Raw genomic sequence first — 12,866 nt, forward strand, 5'->3', positions numbered from 1 at the left:
TTGTTCTATCTTTTGTTGAGATTTCATTGTGCACTCATGTTGTTGCTTTTGACCAAATTTCATGGATGGTTATTTCAAATTTTATCTAATGTAAAGTTAATGCGAAATATATTTGTTCTAAAGTTTGACCTTCTTTGTGGTCATAAATCCATTAGGTAGTGGAATAAACATTAATAAATGTATATTATGCTTAAATTAAGTGTTGGAGTTGCGTGTTGAATGTTACAATAAAAATATATATTACGCTTAAATGTAAGGTTTAGTGAATACCTTACTTCTATTTCTATGCTGAATTTGACTTAGTTTCACATGCTTTCCTGAACTGTATTGACACTAGACTTGGGAGTTGGAACCAATTTAGATTAGTGTAGTTCGAAACACTTTTGAACTTAATGAAGTAGCTTTTTTGTCCACTGACTTGAAGATTTGCAACTTTGGTTGCGTTATGGTACAAAAGTAACGTGATGATTTGGTGATCACAAAGTCCAATTTTTTAATGTACGTTGTGGATGCTTAAACAAGTGTATAAAAGAAGAAAACTCATTTCTATCTTGTCATAAAATGGGCTGACATAGGAGCTTGACTAGTGGTAGATCATAATGGTTTCTACACTGTTGGCTAAAAAAATATCAGTGTCATCCCATAAGGTTTCACAGAAAACAATTTGTCCTTGTACTTTGTAAGAATTCATGGAACCATTTCTGAAATATTTTGAATTATCTAGGCCAGCACCTGCAGAATAGTTTGCGGCATCTCCTGCCTAAATCAAGGGAAATGATTTTTCATTGAAGTTGAAGCTATTAATGGAGAGGTCCTTCTTATATACCTTGTAAGAATCTTAATGTTTAATAAAGTATCTATATGATCTGATGCCCCTGCTGTCCTTGGCACTTGGCCCTGCCTTCAATCAGCCAATTAAGCATTTTCTTTTGTACTGTTAAAACTCTCTCTCTCTCTCTCTCTCTCTCTCTCTCTCTCTCTCTGTGAGCTGAATTGCAAACAGTGAGTGATCGATCTGTGTGGTCCAATATGGTGACAAGAGATCAAACAAACTGGCACAAATGTAGATGAAAACTCTTGTGATGAAGCTGGGACCAGTTTTGTGCTCTTATAGTACGCAATAATAAAGCACGCCTAAGAGTTTTCTCAACATGTGGGGATGGGATAACCAGTCACACGTACGTACATTTGTGAACAATCTGACTGCTTGAATGAAGTGAGAAAAATTGTTCATTTTTTTTCCCTCTTCTTTTCTTTACTTTTTGCTAATCAGGAAATGAAAAGGTTCATGCGTGTGTTTCTGTTAACTCTTACACCTCTTATGGTCATGTGGTGAGACTGTCAAATTCAAGGACTGGAGAAAGACATTGATTCTCTTACACCTCTTATTGTACCTTGTATATTCTACGTGTGTTAAATGCTAATATTGATAACAATAATTAAAAAAAAAAATGAATATCTTACATGAAGTTTTGAACATGAACATTATGTGTCAAAATATATCAACAAGCGTGAAAAAACAATTACGTATAGTTAAAAAAAGAAGGCATTATATCATTGTCTAATTAAATTTATGAAATAATTCACGTGTAAATGATTGAGTGGCTAAGTATTATATCACATGTAAAAACAAAAGGAAAAAAAAAATATTTTGGTGCTACAGTTTCTATTAATACTATTCACATTCGAATGAAAATAAATTAGATTCTATAACATAGTGAAAAGTGTGCCCTAATATTCTAATTGCAAGGTCATTTGCTCAACTTTTTGGATTCACTGGGAGAGCTAGCTCGAATATTTGTTTTACCATGGAAATTTGACTTACAGGACACTTTCAAAACTAAAAGATAGTACAAACTAAAAGATAGAGCATAGTCGATAACAGTGTGGAGAGCAGAGGGAGTTCTGTCCCTACTCGTACAAACAACCCAACAAAAGGGCATGTCATTCCTACAAGTTGGTATATTTTCAGAAATGATTAACAATAATGTTATTATCTTTAGCTGCACATCAGATATGCCCTTCCAAGTGCATGTCTAGGGCTGAGATTAAAGGGAATAAAAAAAATGATAATTGGGCTCCATTAGAGGCGCCACACTACAAACGATCACATATATGATTTAAAAGGCCACGGGTTCACTTTTTGATAAGATGTAGCATCTTAATATATTGTAAATACTTGGGAACTTAGAGAGAGCTGGAATAATACAATTCTTGCAAAACTTACAAATCAGAGTGGCTTGGGGTACAAGGTATATTTGAAATTAGGATCTTCAAATTTTTTAACACCATAATGAGGAAATTAAGAGAGGATGATATGTTTAAGAGTTAATGGATGACAGGGGCTTCACATAAGCTAGAAAAATTAAGAAGGCAACCACACCCTCTACAGGAATATATATAGATACATAAGCCTTTAGAAATGCTCGAAATAATGTCTAGTCATAAGCTTTGTAAGATAAATTATGTAGATATATTTGAACTTAGGATCTTCAAAATTTTTAACACCGTAATGAGGAAATTGGAAGAGGATGATATGTCAAAGAGTTAATGGATGACAGGGGCTTCACATAAGCTGGAACAATTAAGAAGGCAACCACACCCTCTACAGCAATATATAAATACACACACACAAGCCTTTAGAAATGCTTAGTATAATGTCTAGTCATAAGCTTTGTAAGATAAATTAGGTAGATGTATGAAATAGGTATTTTGTTGTTGTTAATGCTAGCCACAGCCACTATTTGTTTATATACTTCATTCAAGCAGTCAGATTGTTCACAAATGTACGTACGTGTGACTGGTTTTCCCATCCCCACATGTTGAGAAAACTCTTTGGTTGGATTGGAGCATAATATAGCCTTGAGTCCTGACAATGGGGCAATTGTACATGGCTTGTGGACTTAAAGATAAAATGCCCTTGTGCTCTCTTAAGATTAGCTAACCAATAAATTAACCAATAAAGTTTTTTTTTTTTTTCTTTTCATTATAATAGTATTAATTAAGCTCAAATATTAATCAATAAATAAAATAATATTTTTTTAATCAAATGAAAAACAAGAAAAGAGGGAGAAAGAGAAATGTTATAGTTACAACATTTTTACAATAAATCCTTAGTGGCAAGTTGTTAGTTGTTATTGGTTATTATTGGTATACAAAAAAGTAATTTTAGTTGTGGGTTCCAATCAAAACAAGTAACAACTTAACACCTAAGATTTGTTGTAAAAATGTTGTGAATGTAGCATTTCTAAAAAAATAATAAAAAGAGCAATACACAAAAATTTTCTTTACATTTTTCACAACAATTGAGTTGATAAACTTTTACTAGTTCTTATATGGGTCCATTACTAACATTATCTTTTTACTTACCAGTTACTACTATCAATTTGCCACACATCAACATGTGTGAAAAAGATTTGACAAATTTTATGTGTCTATAGACTTTCTCAACCCAAAAAAAAAAAATTCTACATGGTTTATTTTAATTAGTAATTTTTCATCTAAAACAAGATAATACAGTTTAAGTAAGATTTAAATTTTTATATTAAAAAAAATCATAGTTAAATATATAAAAAAAAAAACCCCAATTCATTTTTTGCTTTAAGCCTTTAAACGCATCAAGTCACACTTATATACAGATCCCCCATCTCACACTTAGTAGTTTTGAACTCATGATCTCATATATATCATGAGACTTTAAGAACTGCTTAGCGAACTCTTGGGGTTGATAGTTATAGTTTAAAATCTAAATGGTTTGTTTTGAACTTTGAAATACTAGGAGGTCTAAGTCAAAACTATAGCCTAGACTCTAGAATCCTTTTGTATAATTTTTATATTTTAGCTTATTAACTTATTTTATTAACTCAATTGGAACATTTTGATTTTTCCAATTAAAATGTCAAGGTTCAAATCTTCCTCCCCACTATCAAATTAAAAAAAAAAAAAAAAAAAATTAAAGTATGATGATACATCATAATTTTTTTTGTATTTTTTCAACTCTAAGCAAATAAATAAATAAATAAAATTTTTAGTAAAAAACTAATCCAAACGAACTACTAAACTTTAAATAGGTGCAGACTTGAATTCTATAAATAACCAAATATTATTGAGATAAATATCTATGGTGTTTTGTCATAATTAGTTGAATGAAATTTAAAATAAGATTAGTCAAAGAGTTTTGTAATTCAATGGTATTTTTCTCTATTCCTTATGAGAAGAATTATGGTTAGAATTCCCCCTCCATTTCTATTGTAAATATTAAATTATCAAAAAATTAAAAATAATGTAAGATGCAGAGCTGAACATTAATATCCAACAACACCAATAAACAACACAAAATGAGCTATCTGGCTTCAGCATGCTCTTTCCCCTTGTGAAGTCTGGCAGTCTGCAAACACATTTTTACATAACATTACTAGCAACAGGAAACTGAATATTTTTGAAGTAGTAAATATTAAAGATATTGCGTGCTAGCATTTATTCTAACAATGATATTAGAAAAAGAGATAATGAATGATCCTACTTCAAGATTCTTCATTAATTGTCAAAGTTGCAATCAATTTTTTAAGTTATAGCCCAAACACATCAATGCATAAGGGCAATCAGAGTTGGAACATAGAGGTGTACATGACAATGATAACAATTTTTTGCTCTATGTTTTCATATTACTGTCACATTTCATGGCTTCAAACCAAACCTACAAACATGACACACTTATGTGATAGTGTATTTGCTAAAAGCTTCTGAAGAAAGATTTTTCTTTAATGGGTATGAATCATATGAAGCACACTCAATCGAAATCAAGAGAAACAGAAAACACGTATATGTAAGCTTCTGAACACATATAACTACAACAGCAGATTCCTTGAAGTTACAAAAGCACTCATAACTAGTTGCACCCAAATTAGCATTTCTTTCCTAATCTCTGAAACTATGCATAAGTACAAGAAATTTTACTTTTAATCCAAATGCTTTTGTTGAAATTTAGAAGTGACTGCTCATTGTTTATTAAAAAAATATATATATTTGCATTATCTTCAGCATGCAATAATAACGTTCACAGTGCTGAAACAAAGGAAAAAGGTTTATGAATTATGAGGAAAAACATAATGCATAGACAGCAATCATGACAAGCAAGGCACCTGATATATCCACATATTGATTTATTGATGTACTTCCTCTACCACTGGTCCACGCAAAACAGTCAAAGCAACTTGAAACTTTTAACAGCTTTAAATTGAGATTACCATGATTAGTAGTTCTACATGGAGAATAAATATCAAAAGGCATCACGCACCTGAGGATTTGTCACTTCCATTATATCCAGAGTAATAACTGTAAGATTGTTCAACTGATTCCTCAACCTTCAAAGGTTATGACTAAAGTGCATTGGCTACAGAATCATTCATTTTCCTGCTCTTTTTTTTTTTTTTTGTATATATTTTCTTTTGGGGATGGGGAGGGCAGAAGGGGTAAGCAAAATGAACTTATTATAAAATACAGCAACAAGAAAAACATTAATTTCACTTTTGATCATAGTTAAGAAAACAAAAATTTGAAAAAAATTCATGGAGATAGAAAATGTAAGCATAAATTTCAAGTAACAAGTGACTCTAGAACTTTCAGGCGCATTACATACCAAGCTTCTGCTATTAAACTAGCTGCGAACCCGCGCATTGCGCGTGATTATGGTGGTCTCATTAAATTTATATTTTACAATTTGGACGAATTTAATAGAGAATAATATATTTCATTATTATATTTTTATTTATTATAGAAAAAATCATAAATCATAAATATAAATTTGAAAATTCATATTTTTATTTATTATAGGAACAGTCATAAATCATAAATATAAAATTTGTTGTACCAAAATGAAAACTGTAGGGTCGGTTTTTGTAGCTCAAGCCCAAAGGATATGGGTTAAAGGCCCAACAAACTCAGAACAATGAATTTGTAGAGAGTGGGCGAAAGAGCTGGGCTGGTTATGAAGTAGACGGTGGTGGGCTAGATTACTTGTAGTGAGGATAACATGAAATAATGCTCAAATAACTCCATGAATGAATGTTCGAAGATGTGTTTTATTGAGTGAACAGTGATTACAACATTCAGAGCTACAATCAAGCTTTTCTCTCCCTTTTTCCCTCTTTTCTGCGTCCCCTATTATCAGGGATCCTTCTTCTTTATATAGCATCCTCTCCTATCATCTCCATCGTCCACTTGTTCTTCATCTGCATATCTACTCAAGTGCATGTCACGTCATGTGTCTACTTTAGTTCTTCGTGAGTGGCGGTAGCTGAGGTTACACTGTTCAGGGGTCTTCTCCACATAAATGCGGCTAGAAAAACTGTTGCAGTACATTTAATGCGGTGGTAGCAGCTTTTCCTTTAGATATTTTTCGAGTTCTAATCATCTCCAGATCCACCCAGAACTTATCAACATCATTAAGTGTGTTAGGAAGATTATTCGGACCTTCCACACGTTTGTTTGATCAAGGCTATTTGTGGCCGAGGAGTAGGACGTCCTTGGACCAGTAGTGACCTCTTCGGACGGTATTCCCCCTTTACTTATGGGCTTCCTGCCTTCAGATGGGCCGTCCCAACCACCTATTGCTCCTCGGAAATAAAAGAGTCCTTAACAGGGTGCCCCGGCCCATTAAGTAGCTATGGGCTTTTACCCCCCACAAAAACAATACAGTTTTTCTCAAAAATTCAAAAGGTAAGTTAACGAAAATATTCATTTTTTAATAAAATTTATTTATTACATTTTGTGAATCTTTAAAAAGAATATAAAATTTAGTAATTATTCTTTTAGTTTTAAACAAATTTTCTCAAACCCTATTTTTTCTACCCTACAATGCAAAGCACCAAAAAACGTAACTAAAAAACTAATAAAACTTAACAATGATTAGATGGACCAATTAGGAAAACAAAATTTTGTTGATAATCTATTAAGGTTATTTTCATTGTAGAAATTGCAAATTCCTCCACCCAAAACATATTATCAAATAAACAATTATTAGCAAAATCTAAGAATTAAATTTCTCTATATGTATTGTTATAAAATAATAATAATAATTAAAATACAATTGCAAAAGCTAAAGTATGTCATCCATTCAATTATTTTCGTTTGACTAACTTTTGTTTTTTGTTTTTGAATAAATGACATTATGGAGTACTTCTAATACAACTATTAAAAGTACTTTATCCACCTCAAAGGAATAAAAAAAAATAGTAAAGTCTCATAGTTTAACATCTAAATTGATAACTATAGAAAATCAAATTCTAACTTGCAAAATAACTAATTATTAACCCAAATCATATCAATAAAGAAAAAAAATTACTTGTAATTGGAAATTGGAATACCAAACTACCTAAATACGCAAAAAAAAAAAAAAAAGCTGATATAAATTTACCAAAAAGATAAACAAATATGATTTGACAATTAAATCAACAATAACAAAACGAACCTTTAGTAGAAAAAAAGTGATTGAAACAATAAAAAAAATTCACCAAAAGAGAAGCAAAATTGGAGAAAGAGAGAGACTATTAACCTTTTTATCGTGAACAACTTGGAAGGAATAGAGGAGAGAGGTGGAAATGAGTAAGTAGAAATTTATATGAAAATTATGATGGAAGAGGAAGGGTGGAAGTAGATGAAAGGTTGAACAAAATGAAACTATAGAATTTAAGAAGATATGAAGGAAAAAAAATTTAAAAAATCTAAAAGGAATCAAATGAAAATGAAAAAAAAAAAAAATATATATATATATATATGGAGGGAATGAAAGATTGAACTAATAAGACAATGGCTGAAGAAGATGAAAAGTTGAGCTAAGTACGAATTGCCAAAAATAAAAAATAAAAAATAAAACTCATCCAGGTAGTTACACTATCTAAAGAACAATAATATTTACAACATTCATTTGTTTATTTACAATATAACGAAGGACAGTATACAGGAACAAACTAAGTTTAAAAGTAAATAAATTTTAAAATTAAAAGAATCTTCTAAAACAACATAAACAATGTTCTAACTTGTGGAAAAGGGGTATTTAATCCAAACCTAATCTATAGTGTATATTGTGGGTTCTTGGATAGGCAGTATTGGCATGCAAATCTACAAAATCACCTCCACAAAAATAGAAAATCAGAGTATTCAAAATAAATGATTATGTAGTAATCATAATTATTCAGTTTAGATGGAGAAGAATTTTAAATGTAGTTAACATCCTTCTTTAAGTCTATAAAAATTACAAACTCATAAGACTCACCAAAAAGTGGAGAATAATGGTAAACCCAATGGAAAGCACTACAATAATCACCATATACTATAACAACATAAGAATTTTCTTTTTCTCAAATTTTAGAGGGCTTGCTTGAGTTGATCATTTTGATTTATTGAGAAATTAATCAATCCCTTTAGGCAATAAAAATTTGTCATAAGTAGCAGAATTGGTCTATAATACTGCAAGATAGATTGGTAAATAGCCTATTGGGAAGATTTTAGGGACAACCACTCAGGTAGCACCATAACTGATGACTCTATGGAACAATAATAGAGAATTAGGAATCAATAATAATAGAAAGTCATTTTTCAAGAAAAAAATAAATTTATTTTGTTTACTAAAAAAAAAGCCTTACTGTAACAACATCCTTTTTTGCTTGGAAATTTCTAGAACCATGTGTCTAACCTACTCAATTGTTTTGCCTTGAAACAATGCATAGTTATAATCATTCCCTTCAATTTCTTCAACCATTAACATGGTTGTTTCAAGCTTTTCAGCACAATTTATCAAACACTAAAAGAAACTCCAAAAAAAAAAAAAAAAAAACATAGATAATAAATTTAACTTTGTGTTATATACTTAATTCAAATGACCAACCCCTGCAAAATTCTTCCTAAGTCCACCAAAAACCAATGCGGCTTGATCCAAGTAGGGGGAGAAAAGGAACTCTTCTGTTAAAGCTGTGAAATTATAGAACATAACAAAAAACTTTCATTATAATGTAACTTTGTCAATAATGTTGGTTAATAAAGTGGGTCAGAGGATCTGAATTATAATATATGAAATCAAGTCAAACAAGGAAACTAAATTAACTTGCATTGTGTACAAAACTAATAAAAAATTTGTCTCTTTCAAAAAAAAAAAAAAAACTAATAAAAAATTCAAACAGAACAACAAATAATGCATAGTCCTAAAACATAGAACAAAGGATAAGGGTTTTTGTAGACTCAAACATGCATGTGGAATAAACTTATAGTAGTAAGCAATCAGCAGAGAAGAAGTAGCACAATTTAACCCCCCACTCCACTCATATTTTATATGATAATGATATAAATCATACAATCGATACATTCAAAACAGGATTGGTAGGGTAAAAATTCATCTGTTATAAATGTTTCATTCAAACGTGGTTTTTTCATGTGGGCTTGGTAGGAACTAAAGAAGGAAACCATCTAGGCAATAAACATAAAGATAAAACCAAACCGATATATATGTAATTCTGTAATTTCAAGGCATTACTGATCAGTAGCATAGTGGTGTGGTAAGTGTGTTATGGCCAACTGATCTATAATTCGAGCCTCTGCTTAGCTTTTTTGCTATTTACATTTTTATATACCAAGCGAAATTCTACTACATTAACCATACCTCATCAGCAATCATGGCAATAAATTCTACTACATTAACCATACTTTGCTTCTAATTTAATATTTATTTATTTTTCATTATTACAGTAGTATTTATTATTTAATTTCCCCATAACCCATCATTCCCAAAATCCCGACTGAGAGAGAGAAAGAGGGAAGAGGAGATTGAGAGAAAGAGATATCGAGAAGGGTGGCCGAGTAGAGGCCGAAAATACCTCCCTGGAGCCGCCGAAGTGGATTTGTGTTTTGGGTTTACTGGAGAAACCGAAAATAGCTCTCTCTCTCTCTCTCTCTCTCTCTCACTGTCTCGATCTGTCTCTCCCTAGGAGCATGAGATAAATACCACATTTCAGCCGCCCCCTTCCCCAATGTTTTTTATGCTCTCTCACCGATCAGTAGCTTAGTTCAAGTAAACTGCCCTCAAAGGCGATTCTCTCTCTCTCTCTCGCTTTCTCAATTCTCAAACTCTATCGTTTCGTTCTCATTTCCGCTGCCGAATTGTTTGCTTGCTGGATCTTCAGGAAAATGGGTACGCTGCTTCGTACTTCTCACTCTTCGTTTCGTTCTTGTTCTTATTGTTATTCTACTCTTACTGCTGCTACTACTAGTATTGCTAGTGCTAAAAAAAACCCGAATCACAATCCGAATCAAAATCAATTCTTGAAATCTGTTAGAGATCAGTGCAAATCTAGAAGCTTTAGGAATGTTGATCATGCCTTACACCTGTTTGATACGATGCTTCACATGCGCCCTTTGCCTTCCATTGACGATTTTAATCACCTGTTGGGTGCCATTGCAAGATTGAAGCATTACCCAGTAGTCATTTCTCTAATTAGACGAATCAAAACATTTGGTATCTCTCCTGATGTTTATACTCTTACTATTTTGATTAACTGCTTCTGCCATTTGAACCGAGTAGATTTTGGGTTCTCTGTCTTGGCAACAATTTTGAAACTTGGTTATCACCCAAGCTCTGTTACTCTAAACACCCTTTTGAAGGGTCTCTGTCTTCAAGGTAACATTGCTGGAGCTGTGAAGTTGGTAGAAGATATGGAGAAGAAAGGGTATCAACCTGATGCATTTACTTGTGGAACGATACTAAATGCTCTGTGTAAGATTGGTAAGACTGATATGGCTCTTGGGTTGCTTAGGAAGATGGAAGAAGGGAATTTTGAGCTTGATCTGACAGCATATAGCACAATCATTGATAGTTTATGTAAGGATAGATTGGTAACTGAGGCTTTGAACGTTTTATCTGAAATGATGAGTAAAGGCATTCAGCCGAACCTTGTCACTTACAATTCCTTGATTCAAGGCCTATGCAATTTTGGCCGGTGGAGAGAGGCTACTACTTTGTTGAACGAGATGGTGCCAGATGTGTATACCTTCAACATATTGGTGGACACATTTTGCAAAGAGGGGATGTTGAAAGAGGCGAAAATTATTTTTGATAAGATGATTCAAAGAGGTATTGAGCCTGACATAGTCTCTTATAATTCTTTAATTGATGGATACTGTTTGCAAAATAAATTGAACGATGCCATTGAAGCATTGAACATGATGGTTGAGCGGGGTTGTTCACCTGATGTGTTTAGTTATAACATATTAATCCATGGATATTGTAAAAATAAAAGAATTGATGAAGCAAGGAGTCTCTTTGATGAAATGTCCAACAAGGGAGTGGCTCCCTGCATTGTGACTTATAGCACTCTTATAGGTGGGTTTTGTCATGTGGAGAGACCCGAGGCTGCACTAGTCCTATTTCATAAGATGCAGGCATGTGGCCAACTTCCAAGTCCCCAAACCTATGCTATCTTGTTGGATGGCCTTTGTAAGAACAAAAAAATTGCGGAGGCGTTGGCATTGTTTCAAGAGATGGAAGACAAAAAGTTGGACCACAATATTGTGTTTTACAACATCTTGATTAACAGTTTGTGTAATGCCGGGAAACTTACAGCTGCAAGAGAACTCTTTTATTGTCTACCTGCGAAAGGATTGCATCCCGATGTTTGTACTTACAATATAATGATCAAAGGGTTTTGCAAAGAGGGGCTAATTGATGAAGCGAGTGAGCTGCTAGAGAAAATGGATGGGAACCACTTCTCTCCTGATGATCGAACATATAACACAATCATCCAAGGGTTGCTGCAACAAAATGAAACAGCAAAGGCTATGGAACTTATTAAGATAATGGATGACAAGGGTTTTTCAGCAAATGCAACCACTGCATCCATGTTGGTTGACTTGCTATCTGCAAATCCAGCAGATAAAGCACTTCAAGAATTACTTATTATGATTTTGCCAGTCAATCTATAAGGTGTATGTATATTTGTCGGAAGTGGTTATTTACTTTTTTTTTATGAAGTGATGTTTCTTTTCATATCATTGATGTTTTTTCCATTTCAAATTTTCTAGAAAAAGAATACCAATGGTAGGAAAGGTGCTTAACATGTTAATTAAGCATTATGATCCCTGTTTGTATGTTACTGTTCTTCGAAATATTCTTGTTGGAGTTGAAGTATATTGGAAGCTTAACTTGATCACATTTGAGTAAAATTTTGTCTTAAGGTTTCAAGTAATTGTTTTTTATTGCAGCAATGATGATGATGATGATGATGTTTTTATGGAATCAATAATTGGGTTGAACTCATATTTCTTAGGATGGGAGAGGGTTTAATTTCACTTTTGGTACTCTATCTCTCTCTCTACACGCACAAACATACCCCTTGAGGAATGTTTTATGTGTGTGTGTGAAGTTATGTGTGACAATGATCGCCGCTATGGAGGCTGGGATATCTATGCCTGATTATATTTTCATATCTAATTATGAAGGAAAAAATGAATTTTTGAGCGGTGATTGCTGATGAGAAAAGGTAACTGTTGTATTTTAATTAAGGCTTGATTTGCAGCTTTGAGATATGTTTTCTTTGCAATCTAGAGAATTTAATTGAACACTAACTATTTATTTGTTCAGATCTAAAATATCTTATTCAATAACAGGTCTACAATATCTTGTTCATATCTTTATTCAAGATATCGCACTCTTTCACTCACACACACTCACACGCATGCATACACACACACACGTGAATTCACTATCACCACAATGGATCCAAACAAGAGAAAACGTTGACAAAGTAACACAAAGATATAAAGCGAGTGGAACCAGAACAAAGCCAAGCTTGAAGAGCAAAATCCATCTTGCATTAACTCTC

General features: G+C 32.6%; 1 protein-coding gene and 1 long non-coding RNA gene across 2 annotated transcripts; one reads left to right on the forward strand and one right to left on the reverse strand.

Moving 5' to 3' along the window:
- Positions 1-4,219: 4,219 nt before the first annotated feature.
- Positions 4,220-5,846, reverse strand: LOC136064262 (uncharacterized). Its single transcript, XR_010625918.1, has 2 exons — positions 5,297-5,846; positions 4,220-4,387 (listed from the first exon to the last, which is right to left on the reverse strand). It is a non-coding gene; the product is annotated as an uncharacterized LOC136064262 (long non-coding RNA).
- A 3,813-nt stretch (positions 5,847-9,659) lies between these two features.
- LOC112030366 (putative pentatricopeptide repeat-containing protein At1g12700, mitochondrial) lies at positions 9,660-12,194 on the forward strand. The gene has a single exon (XM_024063053.2). It carries the CDS (start codon positions 10,177-10,179, stop codon positions 11,965-11,967), a length of 1,791 nt encoding a protein of 596 aa, XP_023918821.2. The 5' UTR covers positions 9,660-10,176; the 3' UTR covers positions 11,968-12,194.
- Positions 12,195-12,866: the final 672 nt, after the last annotated feature.

The sequence above is a fragment of the Quercus suber genome, unplaced genomic scaffold (assembly GCF_002906115.3).
Source record: "Quercus suber isolate HL8 unplaced genomic scaffold, Cork oak 2.0 scaffold_653, whole genome shotgun sequence".
NCBI classification, from domain to species: domain Eukaryota; kingdom Viridiplantae; phylum Streptophyta; class Magnoliopsida; order Fagales; family Fagaceae; genus Quercus; species Quercus suber.